Source organism: Hemicordylus capensis, chromosome 3 (genome assembly GCF_027244095.1).
Source record: "Hemicordylus capensis ecotype Gifberg chromosome 3, rHemCap1.1.pri, whole genome shotgun sequence".
NCBI lineage: Eukaryota > Metazoa > Chordata > Lepidosauria > Squamata > Cordylidae > Hemicordylus > Hemicordylus capensis.
The window spans coordinates 217,567,486-217,586,949 of NC_069659.1; the positions used below are offsets into that span (position 1 = coordinate 217,567,486).

Here is a 19,464-nt window from a genome sequence, read left to right on the forward strand (position 1 = left end):
CTAAATACTGAATAATGCTCTCAAAACAGAATCTGAATACTTCGCATAGGCCTACTGAAAAAAAATTACACCAGCACGTAATTAATGTATTGTTTGCCTTGGATCCACAAGTTTAACTGTGTTTGAAAAGCACAAGTTATTTCTTAGTCTAGTTGAATAGTTTTTATGTCACTCAAGGGTGCTGTGCCTTTCCCCATATATACAGTATATGCACAGCCCTGTGTGTGTGTGTGTGTGTGTGTGTGTGTGTATGTATATGTGTGTGTGTGTGTGTGTGTGTATATGGCTGTGTACAAAGCTTCAGATTGATATTTGATTCAGCTGTGATTCAGACTGAATAGGCCACCGAATAGCTGAATCTGAATCAAATAGCTAGACCTCCATATCTCTCTCAATTGAAACAGCATTGTCTAAAACAATTAGGAGATATTTGAAGAGATTCAGCCATTTGGAGGTGTGATGGAACCTAGTTGCCCTTCATCAGGTTTAGGATAGAATCCCTTCATCAGGTGACCAGATCACAGTCATCAAATTATTCTGATCTTATCACTGTATGTTCACCTGTCTGAACCACACTGCCACAACATCGAGAGCATTATTGATTTTCTCACTAATTGGAGGCCGCCGCACATGTGCATTGGCCATCTGCATGGTCTGGGTCCTGACCCGGCCATGAAGATGGCCAGTGCACATGCGCGGCAGTCTCCACGAATTGGCCCAGAATGGGTCACACAGGCAATAAAATGACCTGAGCCAGGCCAATTGGAGACTGGGGGAGGCCATCAGGGGAGGGGGAGTTGCTGGAGGACACCCCCCCCTACAGTCGTGCCAGTGCCCCCTGGAGGTGGTGAGTTGTTGAAAAAATATTTTTGTTAGAACCCCTGGACCAGCTCTAATTTGGCATAGCCCTAGTGGAGTATGGCTGTAGGTATAAGGGAATGAAACAGAGTATTAGTATTAGTGGTAAAATTTAGCTTGAATACTTTATTCTTATATAAATGTTCCTTCAGGTTTCAAGTAGTGAAAAAAACAGATGTACTTCTTTACATGTTATGAATTGTTTCCTCAGTTATTAATCTTTCATAAATCATTATACAAATGGTTAGTAGCTTTACCCCTTAGAATCAGTTACTCTCCCTAGCTTTAATTGTAGACGGAATCTTATATATTTTGTTTCCTTCCTAGATTTAACCTCTCCTTATTCCTTGGACCAGAGGTTCCCTTAGAAGCTGTGTATAGAAAAGTAACAGTCTTTTCCTTTGAATCCTTACCTTGTTTCTGAGATCCCACTGAGAATTAAATCCAGGCACCTTTTAGATACTAAGCCTATTCACATGAGTAGCCTAACCCAGGTGAGGGCAGCCCAGCCTGGGTTGGACTGCTCATGTGCAGCCGGCGCTACTACCCTCCTGCCCAACTTGACTTTTAGCCCTGGCCTTTAGCCAAGGTTAAACGAGGTTCTGCAGAGGTTTGTTTAACCGCGGCAGACGATCATAAGAACAATTGCCATCCAGTTAAAAGGCTCCATCCCCCCGGCCTGCTGCAATTTCTGGCAGTGAGCTGGGGGGAAGGAGCCACCACATTCGTGGTGCGGCGCACCCTGGGATGTAGGAGGGGAGAAGGCCTCCCACTCCCAGTTTCAGCCTTCGCTGCACCACTGCTTGAGTGAGTGCACAGCATGGTGAAGACAAGGACGTGTGCTGCTCATCTGCCAGGGAAGGCATGGAAGCTCCTGCCTTCCCTGCAGCCCTCCCACTAGCATCCATGAGATCATTCTACCTCTCTGCAGTTGATCCCTCTGTCATTATTGGGTGGACGGATCACCCAGACAATTGTCGGCTACACCGAACAGCACGGAGGGTCAGGTGCTGGGGGGTGGTGCCAGGGTGCCCCCCCCCACTCCTATAACTCCTAGCCAGGGCTGTCAGACGAGCAGAAACATTGGGCTAAGGGAGCGCTGGCTCTCTTAAGCTGGTTTTGGAGGCAGGCTCGAGAATTGGGTTTGCTGCCACTGGAAGCCAAGCAGCTCACAGTGATTTTCACGCGTAGGCAAAACTGGGCTGGGCTTCCTTAGCCAGGTTTTTGCCTGAGCGTGAGAACAGCCTCAGAATAAATTTTTTAAAGCTCTAAAACAACAAAAACAGGCAGTGAAACCAAAACAGAGTCAGCAGAGATCAAGATAACCAAGAATTACAAGTAAAATGCTTGTTGGAAGAGAAAAGCTTCAGTCTGGCTCCTAGATGTATACAATGATGTTGCCATGTGGATTTTCCTAGGAGGCATTCCACAGATGGCGAGCCACTACAGAGAAGGCTCTCTCCTTGGGAGCTACCCATTGCATCACTGTGGGTGGCGGCACCCAGAGGAGAGCCTCCAATGATGACATTAAAGAATGGGCAGAAACTTATAGAAGATGCTTCTTCAGTTAGCTATATATTTCTGCCTTTGTGTATGATCAACGTACAGTGCAAACCTACTTGCATGCATTACCTGTGGGACATCCAAAATCTTGGGCCAATCAGAAATTAATGCAAGTGGTGCCTAGCAAAAACCTGGGGGAAAATCTACTGGTGTGTTTTCTTGATGTGTGTTTATTGATTTGTGATTCTGGTGTGTTTTCTTGAACAAGTCCCATTATGAGACTTCAGAATGCCCCCAAGCCCCCGATGGACAGAGTTTCACATATGCATTTTCCTTTGCAAACACACGTTTGAGATAACCAATGGGGGAAGCCACTGGTGGGTATGATAAGGAACAGGGAAACAGAAGGTGGGGAGTGGTTTGAATGCCTCTCTTCTTGCTGTTACTGCTTCCCCTCTCCCAATAGTTCCACAGAAGTGTTTCCTCTTCTAAGAGGGCTCTCCAACAACTGTCACACGTGACTGTGTGCACAGTGCGGTTTGGGCCTTACAAGAGGATACTCCCAGTGGATTAGAGGTGTGCATAAAACTGGAAAACCCAGTTCAATTCGAGTAGAACCAGACTTGAACCCAACTAGGTCTGGTCCAGTTCTGTGCACACTAGAGCTGGGCCTGGTCTGGTTTGAGTCCAAACCAGTTTGGGCCTGGCTAAGGGGAGCCAGATTTTTTAAAATGAAAAAATGACAGACGTAGTGCCATTTTGGGGTTTCAGGAGGTGCTGCCATGGCCGGCGGGGGGTGTCTCTGGAAGTCTCCCTCCTCTGCCTGCCTCCCCTGGTCTCCAATGGCCCATTTTGGGTGATTTTCAGCCTAGTCCAGGCTTCCAGGCCTCTGTGCGCTGGCAGCGGACATTTTGTAGGACATCTGGAAATGCCCCAAATGGGCAGTTGGAGACTGGGAGGGAAGCCAGTGGGGGGAAGGGGGACGTTTAGGAGACACCCCTGTGGCCGTGGCAGCACCCCCCAAAGCCCCACACTGGCAGTAAGTCCACCATTTTTTTGGACCAGCCCAGCAGGTTTGGCTCGACCTCGGGCTGAACTGGGCCCAGTCCAGCTCAAGTGTGAGCCCTCAAGAAGGGGCCAGTTCAAGTGTGAACCAGCTGAACCTCAAGCTGGCTTGAACATCCCTACAGTGGATTGTGCCCTCAGTGACTTTAGATCAGACTGAAAGTTTACATATGCATATATCTGCAAAGACATGTGGTCCAGCTTGGAGCCACTGAAGCTATTCACACAATTGATCAAAACCAGGCTACTGGAGGCCAGCATGATTTTGATCAATTGTGGGAATCACCGTGCTTGCAGGTGGTCAACACCGGGCTCGCAGGCCCACCTTACAACCCCTCCCCTTAAATGAGGTTAACAGACTGAGCGCTCTGTTAACCTCATTTTTTGGATCATGTGTCAGCTGTGGCTGCTGGCAGCCATGGCTGTCGCACTCAGGGTGGGGGAGAGAGGGGACCCCATGAAGGCACAGTGAACTTGTGTGGTGTCTTCCTGGGGTTCAGAGGGCTGGGGCACCGCATGGCAGCACTCCCCTTTCCCTTATCCCCAGAGCTCCTGCTGGAGCTGCGGCCAGGTGTGGATGTGCCCAACCAGAGTGGCTGCTCATCTGGGTGGCCGATCCGGCTGCCCAGCAACAAGCAACTGGTCATGTGCTGGGAGAGCAGCCTAAGCCGCTTTCCCCGCACTGACCTGGTGCTTCACACCAATCATGTGAAGCACTTCAGTGTTTGTAAAATAAGCAATATCTTGCTTTAAATAATTGCATATGAAGCACTAGTGATTAATACTCATTCTGATTCATTCTGAATGTATCTTTTTCCACCTGGTTGCACTGATTTTTAGCCTTTCCAGAAGGCTTATGAGATCACTCAGCATTCCGTGTGTGTGTGTCCCCCACATCAACTTCACAATGCCTGGACCAAGATGAACCAAATTTGGTATAGTTGTAGGGATACATAGTAACACCTCAATGGCATAGATTGTAATGATGTCATCCACTCTAATTCAAGATGGCAGATGTGTAAACTTTTGAGTTGCAAGTGGGATAACTTGTAGACTGTTTAACCGATTTGAACCGAAGTAGGTACAGTTGTAGTGAGTGACACACAGGGACACCTCAACAGCTTAGTTTGTTATATTTTCATCCTTCCCAATTCAAGATGGCAGACACATAAACGTTTGAGGCACAAGTGGGCTAACTTGTGAACTGATAACCAATATGAACAACATTTACTAAAGCTGTAGGGACAGAGAGGGACACTTCAATGGTGTAGTTTGTAATGATGTCATCCACCCCAGTTCGATGGTGGATATGTGAATGCTTGAGGCCCAAGATGGCTAACTTGTGAACTACCTAACTGATTTGAACCAAATTTGCTACAGGTGTAGGGACACATATGCTTTAAGGGCTTAGTTTGTAATTATGTCATCCTCCTTGATTCAGTATTTCATTTATTTATTACATCTCTTGACTGCCCCATCAAAGGCTCTGGGCAGTGCACAACGAAGATAGCAGACATGTGAATGTTTGAGGTGCAGGTGGGAACTGATTTGGACCAAATTTGGTACACTTGTAGGGACACCTCAAACACATAGCTTCTGATGATGTCTTCCAGCCCAATTCAAGATGGTGACACGTGAATGGTTGAGGCACAAGTAAGCTAACTTCTGAACTGCCTAACTGATTTGGAAGAAATGTAGTCCAGTTGTAGGATTAGTGAAACAATGGTAGGCAGGTTGGTTCTTACTAGAACAACTTGTTACTTACAGAAGTACAGAACATTCTGAACGTTGTGGAAATATTGTGCAAAGCCCTTGTGGGAGGCTTCGAGTGTTGATATTGCTGCTCTCATGATGTACTCTGCATTTCTGAAGTTGCAAAGCAATTTTAACAAGTTTAAATGACAAACCATTAACTATTATTCATTCACAATTATTCAGAATAACAGTTACCTTACTTGCCAGTATTGGTTCTTAACAATGAACCAGAAAGCAAACAAGCCTGTGGACAATTCATGAAATATATTAATAAAAAGGCAAAACCAACTCCATTCCCATGTTCTGGATTGCTGCTGACCTCTTTTGTATAATGAATTCCATATCCTTGTTCCCTGAATTTTGACCATTGATGTAAAAATGTCCCTTGTCCCACATTTTAGCATTCTAAGTGGTGCAGATGTACTTTCACCATCACTCGTTGACAAAAAAAATTAACACATTTCTAGCAATATGAAGTCCTTTGGAGGAAGGGCTGGAAGTAAAATGTAAAATATAATAAGTTAGGGTGATTTAGGGTATGTGTGTACCAAATTTTACTCTCTGTGTGGAGTTACAGTATCTTAACCATTGTGGGGCACATTTCATGACCTCCATTTCATAGGAGAGATGTAGAAACTGTCCAAATTTTATACTTCTCTGTTAATCATGGCACCTTGTGCTATATGTTCCTTCTTTTTGGTGGTGTGGAATAGGGATGTGCGAACCAGCTCATGGTCGAGCCGGTTTGCCATTGAACCGAGCCTGCTTGAGGGCTCGCCCTTGAGTCAAACTGGGCCTGGTTCATCTCATCCTCAAGGCAAACCTCCCCAAGCCAGCTCGGAGATGGTTCGGGGGGTTCTAAGTTTGTGTGGAAAAAAATTACATTTAACATTCACTGCTGGGTCCAGGTAAGCGGAGGTTGCCATGAGGGGGCAGCGCCTCTCCCATCTCCCCCTGCCCTCACCAGCTGTCTCCATTTCTAAAAAGGGCTGTTTTTTATGTAACCCATACCTCTGAATGTAACCCATACGGAGGCCCATTTGGCATGTGCAGCAGCCTCCAAAATGGCCACTACCACCAGAGGAAGGACTAAAATAGCAAAAAAAATTGGGCCAAACTGGCCCTTTTTAGAAAGGGAGAAGGCCAGCAGGGGGAGGGGGTGGCAGAGACCCCCCCCCATGGCCGCCACCACTGACCTGGACCCAGCGGTGAGTGTTAAATGTAAAAATTGTGCAGGGTCAGAACTCTAGAGATGATTTTGATCTACTTGTTCTAGATGGGGTCATACTTCCCCAAAAGGAACAGGTTCGCAGTCTGGGAGTACTTCTGGATTCACACCTCTCCCTGGTTTCTCAGGTTGAGGCAGTGGCCAGGGGTGCTTTTTATCAGCTCCAGCTGATACGCCAGCTGCACCCGTTTCTAGAGATCAATGATCTCAAAACAGTGGTACATTTGTTGGTAACCTCCAGACTTGACTTCTGTAATGCGCTCTACATGGGGCTGCCTGTACGTAGTCCGGAAACTTCAGTTGGTTCAGAATGCAGCAGCCAGGTTGGTCTCTGGGTCGTCTCGGAGAGACCACATTACACCTCTGCTGATGGAGTTGTACAGTTTCCGGGCAAAATACAAAGTGCTAGTTATAACTTATAAAGCCCTAAACGGCTTAGGCCCTGGGTATTTGAGAGAACGTCTTCTTCATTATGAGCCCCACCGTCCATTGAGGTCGTCCGTGGAGGTCTGTCTCCAGTTGCCGCCAGTTCATCTGGTGACCACATGGAGACGGGCCTTCTCAGTTGCTGCCCCAGGACTATGGAATGCGCTCCCTATTGAGATACGATCTTCCCCATCTCTGACAATTTTTAAAAAATATTTAAAAACCCATCTTTTTACTCAGGCTTTTTCAGCTTCTTAATAATGTATAGTTTTTTAATTCTGTGATTGATTCTTAAATTGCTAGTTTTTAGTTGTTTTAATGTGTTTTTATATGTGTTTTTAACTGTTTTATCATTGTGAACCACCCAGAGACACGAGTGGCAGTATAAAAGTGTAATAAATAAAAATAATAATAAATAACTAAATAAATAAAATTAACCTAGAACCCCCAAACTGACTCAAATTGGAGCTGTTCAGGGGGTCACAAAATTGAACATGCTTGGTTCGGTTCAAGTCCAGTCTGGACTTGAACCAAACCAGGAAAACCAGTTTTGTGCACACCCCTAGTGTGGAAGCACTTTAATTATTTGGGGATACACTTCATGTACCCGATTTTGCAGAAGAGATGAACATATATACCATTTTCAGATGTTCCTAGTAACTGAGGTGTTTTGGACTGTATTGAGGATGCTTTTGGACTGTGTGTATGCTAAATCTCAGTAATATTCATATTTATTTCAATGAACTGCTGACTAATGTTTTTTCTCTCTTCCTTTTGTCTTTTGTTTACATGCTTTCCTTGGTATAGCTGACCATTTAGGAATTGAATTCATGGGTAAGCTTTTACTTTTATTTCTCTGTTGTTGATATTAACATTCTCAAGGGATGTGTTAAACAGTGTGGAAGAAAGTCAGGCACTGTCCAAAGATGCCAAGTATGGACATCATCAGTCATGATGATATATTAAACACCTGTGTTGAACTGGTTATATACTGGGAATTTTAATTTAAAATTAAAGTTTCATGATAACTTACAAATAAGAAAAGGGAACCTGCTATCTTCCCCTCTACAGTCCCAAAGGAGCCTAGGGAGGGTGATTAATGTCATGAAAACTATTTTACAGTAGTTGCAGATATCTCAGTTCTAATTACATGTTTTGTGGCGTTGCATGATTCTTTCCTCTGCATTTTTAAAATTCAAAGCAATCTGGGACAGGCTGTGTTTGAGTATAAGAAAGACAAGTGGGAAGAGAATTATTTTTCCTCCTGTCATTTTCCAGCTCATATGAGATCACCTCCCTCTCCCACTAACTTTTCATCTGTAGAGAAGAAGACCCCATATCTTCCCCCCATGCAAGTGCAAACACATGTAGAGAGGGTGATTTTGATCTGGAAAAAGATCAGCTGGCGGGGGGGGGGGGGTTAAGCAACCTCTCTGTATATGTATTTCTTCATCTCAGTTTTTATTTTTAAAAGTGAACATAATAGTCATGCAACTCCAATTAACATGTAAAACCCCTTTGAAGATAATGAGCGCTGGTACAAAATAAATCATTTTATTCTACAATAGAAGGAGAGACTGAAATGTACCATGTCTATAAGGTCATAACCTTATAGTCATGGTTCTGATATTCTTATCTAGACTCTTGGTCAGCAGCTAATTTTTAATAGGGACAATATTCTGAATAGAAGGAGTGGTTCTGTCTGTATGTTCTAGGAAATGTGTCATTCACTTTAAAGAGAGGGTAGACATGCAGGAAGTGAAGAGCAGAAGAGAAAGCAACAGGATGTTGCAGTCTATGATAGATAACTATGCATTTGTTCAATTAAGTTATGTTTATATTAGAAGTAACTGCACGTTTCTGAGCATTTCCTGGCAAATAACAGTATATCTGGTGAGGAGGTAAAATGTAATGATGCTGATGTTTGGGTGAGCCTCAAAATACAAACTCTCCCATTTGAAGAGGTGAGCCCTATTGTGATTAAACCCCAGACTCTCTCATGATTGGGGCTGACTTGAAATGGGATTCATCTTCCTACTCCCCATCAATTCTTCACCCATGTCAGCAAAAAACCCTTGCATCTGTGAAAAGGTTGAAGGTAACAGGCAATGGTAACAGGAGAGGAGAGCTGGTCTTGTGGTAGCAAGCATGACTTGTCCCCATAGCTAAGCAGGGTCTGCCCCGGTTGCATCTGAATGGGAGACTAGAAGTGTGAGCACTACAAGATATTCCCCTCAGGGGATGAAGCCGCTCTGGGAAGAGGAGAAGGTTTCAAGTTCCCTCCCTGGCTTCTCCAAGATAGGGCTGAGAGAGATTCCTGCCTGCAACCTTGGAGAAGCCGCTGCCAGTCTGTGAAGACAATACTGAGCTAGATAGACCAATGGTCTGACTCAGTATATGGCAGTTTCCCATGTTCCTATGTCCTAATGGGGAAGATTCACAGAGAGATGCTTGGCTTTGAGCCTTCTCTGTTACAGATTATCCATTCCCCTTTATAATGGTCAGGGTTTGTTTGCTTTTTTATTGGAGATTGTCGGGGCTGGCTGGTTGTGTGCATATGAAAAAACTATTTCAGTTTCAAATGCCCCCCAAGTCTTCTTGAAGTTTTTATAGCATTGTAGGGGAATATTCAAGAAGCCCAAGTGGTTTCTAGGGTGAGCTGGGGGCAGGATGTTTTACACATTATTCACAACAAGAAATGGAAACCCACCAACATGCTAGAAAATCAAACAAAACTGGTGTAGACAAAAACAGATGTACCTTGTTTTGTGCAAGAGAAGGGACAAGATACAAATAATAAGTCTGACTTCTCCAATTCTAAAGTGGTTGCTCAAAAAAAAAAAAAAAGGAGAAGGGACACTGATGAAGATGTCTTTATGGTCCTTGGTCCTTGGCTTTACTGATAGTACTCAGAATAGAACTCTGCTTTTTCATAATGCAGGAGAAGTTCCAGCAAGTCCTAATGTCTCTCTTAAAGACCTTAAAACAAACACTGAGTTTGAAATATATACAGTAAATTTAGATCAGCAGAGCAGCAAGCTACAGAGACAATGGATGAATACCATGCCAGGCAAAGGCATTTAGCAACAAAATGTGCATTTGGAAAAACTGATGAATAGATTATGTCAGAGCTGCTAGATCTTTCACATTCCATGGAAGTAGTTTGAGTGTAAATGGTCAGAATGGAAATGTCTGATCATCCCCGAGGAGAAAAGTTCAAAAAAGCTGCAAGGCTGAAAAAAAGGGCATGCAACATAATTCTGTTCATTCTATGGGCTTAATCTCAAATAAATATTCATAGGATTGCACCCCCAAACAAGCAAATCTAGAATGTGGAATAACAGAAAGCTGTATCCAGTATGAAAGGATATTCCTACTTCTTCTGTCATTGCAGCTGTTTCTATAAGTGTATGCTCTGCAGAAATAAAAATTTGCAGTTGGGGTGAGAATCATTTTGCTAAAGCTGCAGAAAAAAAGCAAAAACTGCAAGAGGACAAACAAGTCAAAGCCTTGAGTATATCAAAGCAGCCAAGTGCTGGGCAATGAAGAGGCTTATGATTCTGGAATAAAACCAAAAACAGAAGACTACTCAAAAAGGTACAGACAGCAACCCAAAATAGCTGTTTACATGGGAAACACTGAAATACAGTTGTTTGTGGATATAACAATAAGATAGTTGGAATAGAGCAACAATAAGCATTTTAGCTGAAGCAACATATGGAGGCCTGAAGCAATATCCAGCACCTGAACAAGCCCACACTGGCGTGACCACTAGGGAAAGTACAAATGGCAAATGGAGATAATTTTGGCATAATGCCAAAATGGCATAATTTTCACACAACACATAGTCAACTTGTGGAATTCTCTGCCATGAGAGACAGTGGTGACAGCCAACAACGCAGCGACAGTGGTGACAGCCAACAACCCAGATTGTCACGCCCTCGATCTCAGACAGCGAGGAGGAAGGGGAAGCTGTCAACTTTCCAGCTGATGCAGGAGTGTCTGAGGGGCAGAGCCCGGCTGTCAGTGTTCAAGAAACGGCTGTGGTAGATCCAGCTAATGATTCAGAGCAGGCACAACAACCTGAGACAGCAGAAATCGTGAAGGACCAATCCGAAGAGGAGCTATGCAATCAACCTCCACTGACTCCACAACGAGACGCAGGACTCAACTTACGAGACGCAGGACTCAACTAGAGACTATTAGGAGGAGCAAACGCCTCTTGCAGAGGGCTGATAAGCCTTGAATTCCTGCCAGCTGGGAGATCTCGGCTTGCACTATAAATTACGTCACCAACTTTCTACTCACTGCTGAAAAGCAACATTTGTCAACCTCCGTGTCGACAGTGTGCAGCCAAGTCTGGTCAAGACAAACTTTCCAAGCCGTATCCTGTTGCAGCAGCTCCGTTTTGTCCCGTGATCTTCCCTGGCAGTTGGCCAGACCCTGACACGGATGGCTTTAAGAGGGGGTTGGATAGCATCATGGAGGAGAGGTCTATCAACAGCTACTAGTCGGAGGGCTGTAGTCCACCTCCAGCCTCAAAGCCAGGATGCCTGTGAGTACCAGTTGCAGGGGAGTAACAGCAGGAGAGATGGCATGACCTCAACTCCTGTCTGTAGGCTTCCAGTGGCTTCTGGTGGGCCACTGTGTGAAACAGGATGCTGGACTAGATGGGCCTTGGGCCTGTTCCAGCAGGGCTGTTCTTATGAAGAGTTTGAAATCAAAATTTGCTAAAACAATCATCTCCAAACTGGACAAAGATAAAAACATAGGAAGCTACCTTATACCACATTGGACCCTAGATGCTGGGGATTGAACCTGATATCTTTTGCATCTATCACCGAGCTATGAACCCTCCTCTGTATAAGTTTACTATATAAAAATATTTACAAGATAATTATAATATTTGGAATCCCAGTTGTACTCATAATAGAAAATGGTTCAACTTTCCAAGAGTAGCATTTGTGCAGTTTGAAAGCTATGAAGCATTTCTTGATGGCAAAGTGATACCTCTCTGACCTAACCCAAATAGAAAAGCAGAAGGATTCATGAAAACCATAGGTGAAAAGATAAAAGTCTCAACATTTGAAAGACCACCTGGAAACAGGAATTGTATACATTTCTACATCTGCACAGTACAAGTGGTAGTTCTTTGGCATCTGTAATGTTGTTATACTAGGAACAATTGCATCCAATTAGAATACCCTCTTCCAACAACTGATAATTCTGACTCCAAATGGATAACCAGATGAAGTTAAAGATGAAACTATATGTGGATAGAAAATAGTGACCAATATCCAGACTAATGAAACATTGGTGCAGCAATGGGTACTCATTGGCTTTGGGAGAGGGACAATTTCAGTTGACCTCCCCTTCCCTCTGAAATCAATTGTGATTTGAGAAAATATGTCCCTGTAGGTCATGCTGCCCTTAGAGATATATTTGGGGCGGGGGGGGTCACAATAAGCTTCAGAGGGAAGAAGAGATGGATGAAAATAATTTATTTCCTGAAGCATGCACACAGCATTATCTGCACCAGTGTTTGTAAATTCGGATGTGATCTAGGGTTAAGGAGTCAATTATAAGGAGACCAATCAGAATGAAGCAAAAGAAGAAAGGAAAGTTATCTCCTCCCTTCAATGCATATCTAATGACAGTAACATTAAATGACCCATCACAGAGGAAGAAAACCACGAAGCCACCAGAAATTTATCTCATTCCAAGATAAGCAAACAACTATTTGCTGAGGAGGAAGAGGAAGATAATAATATGCAGCAACTGAAGAAACCAGGTGAGGGTACACAACACCCAAGGGGCAAAGAAAATGTATTCCTAGCACTACATAATATTCTGCAAAAGAGAGGCACCCACTAAAGCCCTTGAAAGATTATGTCTGCTAGATGGAGTGTGTGGGAACTAGCAAATCAGTATAGCTGTTGAGTGTATGTTATACAGAAGAAAAACCTAGGCCAAGAAGAATATACTGTCTTATAGAGAAATATTGTTTAGAAAGCATGTCATACTTTAAGAGAAGGAAACTGTCACAGGGAAGCAAGGTCGGTGGAAAAAAGGAATCAGGAGTTGCAAACTAGGATAGATGACTGTGCAGTATGTTCAATAAAGTTATGTTAGTGTTTGATGTAGCTGAACGTATCTGAGCAGTTGTTTACAAGCCACAGTACAGATTTGACCTAGTGACTCCTACTGTATATGAACCAAGATGCAAGCAAAAACTCTTCATTCCCTACTTTCCAGCATGAGCTCACCTTTGGCTGAGCTCTCTCTTTACACCCTTTTGGTACGTGCTCCCACTTATTTGTATCAGCTTGTACATGGAAGTGAGCACTTCAGGTGCAAAAGGAGGAAACTTGGCCAAGTCTCTGATAGTGAGGTTGTGCACATGACCACTTCAGGCATGGGGAGGGTGAGCTTGTGGGGGGAAAGGCAAGGTTGAACCCACCTTCCCCGCAGATTATCATTTACCTCCTCTTTGGCATGCCATTGCATGCCCACATGATCTGCAATGCTCTGAGCAGCACAGGCCACTGGAGGCTGGGGAAAGGAGTCATGGACTCCATGAATCCTAAAATGCACAATGTGAGCAGCACGATGTATTGGGGGATTCCCCTGTTAGTTGGGTGCTCTAGGCACCCAACTCTGTGTGCATTCGGGCTACATGCAGCCTGAAAGCACACATAACCCTGGACCTGTGCTCTCTAACCCCGGTTAAGGGCTAGGTAAAAATGTTGGGTCAGCAGGGGCAGAAGTACCAGGATTGGGAGCAATCCTGGCACGCCACATGAGCAGCACAACCCAGGTTTGGCTGTCCTAGCCTGCGTTGGGCTGCTTGTGTGAACAGCGTGAGTGGGAGGGAGAGAATAGCCCTGTACCTTGGCTTGGGATAAAGTGGCTGAGGGACATAATAGTGAGGCAGCCAATGGAAGAATACAGTCTGAGTCCTCAAGCTGCCAATTGCCATCTCACCTTTCTAAGCTGATACAAGGCAACACATTTGTGCAGCAACAGGATGAACTGGCAATGCTCCAGGATCAGCCATCATTGCTGGATGCAGCAATGCTGTGATCCACGAAGCTCTTATGTACAATAGAAATAAGTACAGATGGACATTTCATAGTTATGACAAAGGCCAGGCTGGAGACCACACACTTATATGCCAACCAAAAGGCTTTTTGGCTGCCATCTCTAGTTGCTCCATCGCAAAAAGAGTATCATATAGATGGACAACGTACAGAAAAGGACAGCCAAAACAATCAAGGGGTTTTAGCACTTTCCTTTTGAGGAAAGGCGAAAGCATTTGGAGCTATAACTTAGCCATATTTTTCTAAGAGGAGACCTGATAAAGGTTTATAATAATATGAATCAGCTAATGAAGTTTATTGGCAGTTTCAGGTCAGCCAAAGGAATGTATGTTTTACCTATGGAATTCACTACCACAAGTGGTAATAGCTACTGGTCAGATTTTTTAAAATAGAATTAGACAGATGAACAGAGAATAGGTTTATGAGAGGCATGAAATTCAATGGAACCTCCATGTTTAGCAATAGAATATCTCTGAATATCCAGTGCTGGAGAGGAGAACTGGTCTGGTTATAGCAAGCATGACTTGTCCCCTTAGCTAAGCAGGGTCCACCCTGGTTACATATGAAAGGGAGACTTGATGCGTGAGCATTTTAAGATATTCCTTTAGGGGATGGAGTCACTCTGGGAAGAGCAGAAGGTTCCAAGTTCCCTCCCTGGCATCTCCAAGATAGGGCTGAGAGAGATTCCTGCCTACAACCTTGGAGAAGCCGCTGCCAGTCTGTGAAGACAATACTGAGCTAGATAGACCAATGGTCTGACTCAGTATATGGCAGCTTCCTATGTTCCTAATAGTAACAGGAGATGTCTGTTTCCTTCTTATCCTACTTGTGAGCATCCCAAAAATTTCTGGCTCTTGGACTAAGATAGTTATTGTTTACAAAATGGATCTGTGGATGGGGTCATACAACACATACAAAGCTGAATCTCTGGTTTTCTGAGTTTGTCCACTTCCGATGGCCGTGGGCAAGAAACTAATATTGGCCGTGTCACCCAAACCTGCCAAAGACAGCTCTATCAGCCCTATTAAGGTTCCAGAACATGATAACACTTGGTTAGAGATGTTGGTTCCAGAACCGCAAGTAGAGCTGATGGAGCTGACATTGGCAGGTTTGGATGTAATGACCAATGTTGGCTTCCTGCCCCCCACCCTACCGGAACTCAGGCTGACTGCCAAACTCTGGGAACCTGAGATTCAGCTTTTTTCATGTTTTGTGAACCCATGCTATGTCAATCCAGTTACTTATGACATAGAAGCTGTAACAATGGGTTTGCAATTGACTCGCAGCTGTAGGGGGATAGATGTGCTCCATATGCATCATACAAAATACTGCCGTAGCTATGTATGTACTTGTTGCATGCCTGTGTCAGTGACACACATCATAGCCTTGGGTGTTAAAAGTGATAAGATTTGTGGCCTCGTAGCTTATATATGTAACCTGTATGAGACCCACCAGCCAGTGGGAGTGTAGTGTCCTGTAGGTCAGAACCTCATGTGCCAGAAGTGCCTATCAGATAAATAAGTATCTTTCTTTAGTAGCCTCACACTAATGCCTCCCAGGTTGGGAAACACAGATCTGTCATTTCTGTGAGACTGTTGCCTAATCCCTTTTGAAGGCACTTAAAATGGGCAAGGCCTGGAGTCAGCTAGAATTCTCCAAGAAAGAAAGAATTGCAAAGGAATGTCTTACTTACTTAACATTGTTATAGCAGAAGCTCTCCCACCAACAACTCCATTTGTTTACAGCTAGGCTATCGGACATGAAATAAAGCATTGTTTTGACACACTGTGAGAGAACCTTATAAAAATCAGAGCAAACAGCCATTAAATATTGTGTGGGAAGTCAGCTTATTTGGAAGGGGTTTTGTGATGGCTTTTGTGATGCATTTGTTTCCCAAAGAAATATTTAAGTGTTCTAAGTAGGACTTATTTTCCCACAAGGAAATAAAGTACTACTTAAACGTACTGTTCTGCTTAACATCAAGTTGACATTTCTCTTGCCCATGGTAGTGGTGGCAGACTTCTATGTGAGAGTATGTTTGTATGTTCACATCTACAGTTTTGTAATATTTTTAAACCAGTGTTTTCCAAACTGTCTTCCCAAGGGATGTTAGATTGTTAAACTGGTCATATTTTTGTATTCGTTCAAATAAATTAGAGGGTGCCTTGGTGGGAACGCAGGATAGGAAAAAAAATCTAAATAAATAATAAACATTTCACAGACCAATATAGGGACACCTTAGAACCCCATAATATACATGTCACTCCACAATAACCACACTAACAGTGCAATGATTGCAATCCTTTATTTCTTTGCACAGTAGTAGGGGTGTGCACGGAACTGGCTGGTCTGGTTCGGTTCAAGTCCAGACTGGACTTGAACTGGACCAGGCCAGCTCAGTCTGGCACCCCCTTTAACTCCCCCGGTTTGGTCTGGTATGTGTGTGTGTGTGGGGGGGTGTTCCATGAACATTTAAAAAAAAATAAAAATACCTCCTCCAGGGGAGTTGTTGGCGGTGGCGGGGGGTGTGTGTCTGCAGTTTTTGGAGGTGGCAGGGGGTTCTGTGGAGGTTTCCGCTCCCCCTACCAGCTTTCCTTGATGCCCATACCAGCCAGTCAGCTCTTCGGCCAATTCGGGCCTTCTCCCTCTGGCGTAGCGGCCATTTTGGAGATTGCTGTGCCTGCGCAATTGGCCTCTGTGTGTTGAACCTGTTTGCACAGCCCTACTCAGTAGTAGTTCCCACTGACCTCAGTGGGGTTTATTCCCTAGAAAGTGTGTTGAGGATCACAGCCAAAGGATCACTGGCCGTCATCCAGTGCAGCCTAAGACAGGGGTGCCGATCTAACAGTGAAGCACTGGCCATCTTACACTTTTACTCAAGAATGCAAATACTTCAGTGGCCACACTCTGGAAGCATTAGTCAGATTGGAAACCTATTGCTTGACCATCAGTGATATGTTTCTGATCTAATTATCACTTCTGGGGCGTAGGCATGCTACTTGAAGTATCTGTCCTTTTGCAAAAAAGTGCAAGACCGCCAGCAATTCACTGTGAGTAGGGGTGTGCACAAAACCTTTTTGCCCAGTTTGGTTCAAGTCCAAACCGGACTTGAACAGAACTGGGCATATTTGGTTTTGGGCCACCAAACAATCCCTCTGGCTTGGCTCAAATTTGAACTAGCTCAGGGATTGTAACGTTGTTGATTTAAAAAAAAAAGTAGCATCACTCACCAGCGGGTCCTGCAGCCTTGGGCGGGATGCTAGTGTGGGCACAGGGGGATCACCGAGTCTCCCTCTCTCCCCACCGGCCTCCCCTGATCCTCTAAGTCTACAACTAGACTAAATTTGGTCCAAATCAGTTCACAAGTTAGCTCAAATGTGCCTCAAATGTTCACACCTCCGCCATCTAGTATTGGGGTAGATGACATCATTACAAACTAAACCATTGAGGTGTCCCTATGTGACCCTACAGCTGTAGCAAATTTGTTTCAAATCAGTCAGACGGTTCACAAGATAGCCCTCTTGGGCCTCAAACGTTTACGTGCACGCCATTTTGAATTGGGGTGGATGACATCATCACAAAGGATGCCATTGGGGTGTCCCTACATGTCTCTCACTACAAATATATCAAATTTGGTTCATATTGGTCCAGGCATTGCAAAGTTGATGCGGGCAGGGAGACACACACACGGACACACATACACAGAATGCCGGGTGATCTCATAAGCTTTCTTTCCTTCAGGAAGGTAGGCTAAATCTTTTTTGCAAATTTCTTCTCCCAGGCACAGATATTTTAAAGATTCATTTTGACTTCATAAACCCTGATCCCATCCTTTCCTTTTTGAGCCATGTAGTGTGGAATTCAGCTGCTAAGTCCTTGTGCAAAAACCAGGAACATTCACTGACAATTTAAATGCAATTATTATTCAAAAGGATGGATCATCCTCCTAAGTCTGTGACCAAACCAATGTCAACAGCATAAACTATAAACAATTTTATGGAGTAAAAGCATAAAACCAGTCCATGTGTGACTCCAAACTAAATATTGCTGTAATGTGAAGTTAGTGCTTTAGCAGGTGTCTCCTCTGAACAAACTGGCATCTGGCATTTTTACTATGTCAGAATTACTGAAATAGAGCTCATTGAACAGAAATCTTCTGTGGGGCTTATTTGAAATCTTATTAGTGCTTTTCACAAATAATTCATGAAAAACTTAACCACACTTGAAAACACCTTTATTTTAATTTTATTAAAGTTGAAAACAACTTTATGTTCCTGGTGAAGATGGGAGATATCTCCCTGAATCTGTTGTGCAACTTATAAATTCAGTACACAGAAAGAAATAGCAGGAGTCTGGCTACCTATATAATATTCCACTTGTGTCAATAAGGCCTCTGACATCAAAAGGGTGAGCTGGTATGGTGGCTCACAACATTCTGACTACTTGAGGAACAAAGCTGTCAACAATAAATGGCTCAGAATTGTTGGAATGATCGTAGAATTCTTGTCCTTCCTAGTTTCTGTTCTGGGGCAGGGATAACCTAATAAAGGGAAGGACTTCCAAGTCATGGGTCACTCTTTTGTCCCTGCTTTAGGTCATGGTGGCATGTCTATCCTTTAACTCTACAAAGTCATTGTGTAAGAAGCAATGGTAGTCAGTTTGGGATTAAAAATTCAGGCAGGCCTTATGGAGTAGCTGAGTTTGGATGAGGCTGGGAGTATCAGGAGGTAACATTTTGATTTGACTGATTGCAACCACATAGATAGATTCTCTCCAGGATGATCTGTCTTCAACTTGCCTTTAAGGTCTCTCAGTGGTGCATTCATTGCTGTTGTAATCGAGTCCATCCACCTTGCTGCTTCTTGTCCTCTTCTTCTCCTTCAACTTTCCCAGCATTATGGACTTCTCAAGGGAGCTGGGTTTTCACATAATGTGTCCCAAGTATGATGGTTTGAGCCTTGTCATTTGTGCCTCGAGTGAAAATTCTGGATTTATTTGTTCTAGGATCCATTTGTTTGTTGTCCTGGCTGTCCATGGTATCCTCAAAAGTCTTCTTCATCACCAAAGTTCAAAAGTGTCAATGTTTTATTTTTAATTTATATTTGTTTCAAATTTTAGCTTTAGTTTTTCTTTGCGTAAATAACTAATCTGTAAACAGTGGATGCTTCAGTGATTCCCATTCACTTGGGAATAGCAGGCAGATATAGCACAGAGCGATCCTGTCACTGGCAGCCAGCAGGAGTTAGAGAGCAGGCTTTCCATGTCCTAAAAAGCATTGGCGAACAGGAATGCTAGTGGAGGAAGGCTTCTCATTGCCTGAAGAGGGGTGAAATTTGCCTTAGAGAGGAGGGAGAAAGAAAGAAAGTTAAGACACCCCAACTTGGCCAGGGTGCACTTTCTCATTACAGTGATCAGCAGTGTGTGAGCAGAGAGTCCACAGTATCTCTTCCAAGTGGACTGTGGAGAAACCATCTGAGTAAATTCCCTGAAATGTTCACCTTAGGAGAAAACCTGGCATTTGGAGAGAAT

General features: G+C 43.9%; 1 protein-coding gene across 3 annotated transcripts in view; it reads left to right on the top strand.

Moving 5' to 3' along the window:
• The window catches only part of NRG3 (neuregulin 3), a 1,024,900-nt gene that overhangs the window by 836,580 nt on the left and 168,856 nt on the right, over window positions 1-19,464 (top strand). For 2 of the 3 annotated variants that reach the window (XM_053306235.1, XM_053306234.1), the window contains exon 4: window positions 7,643-7,669. The exons of the other annotated variant lie outside the window; for it this stretch is intronic. In XM_053306235.1, coding sequence (XP_053162210.1) covers window positions 7,643-7,669 — 27 coding nt within the window. The remainder of the gene's footprint in view (window positions 1-7,642; window positions 7,670-19,464) is intronic. 3 annotated transcript variants of the gene reach the window in all.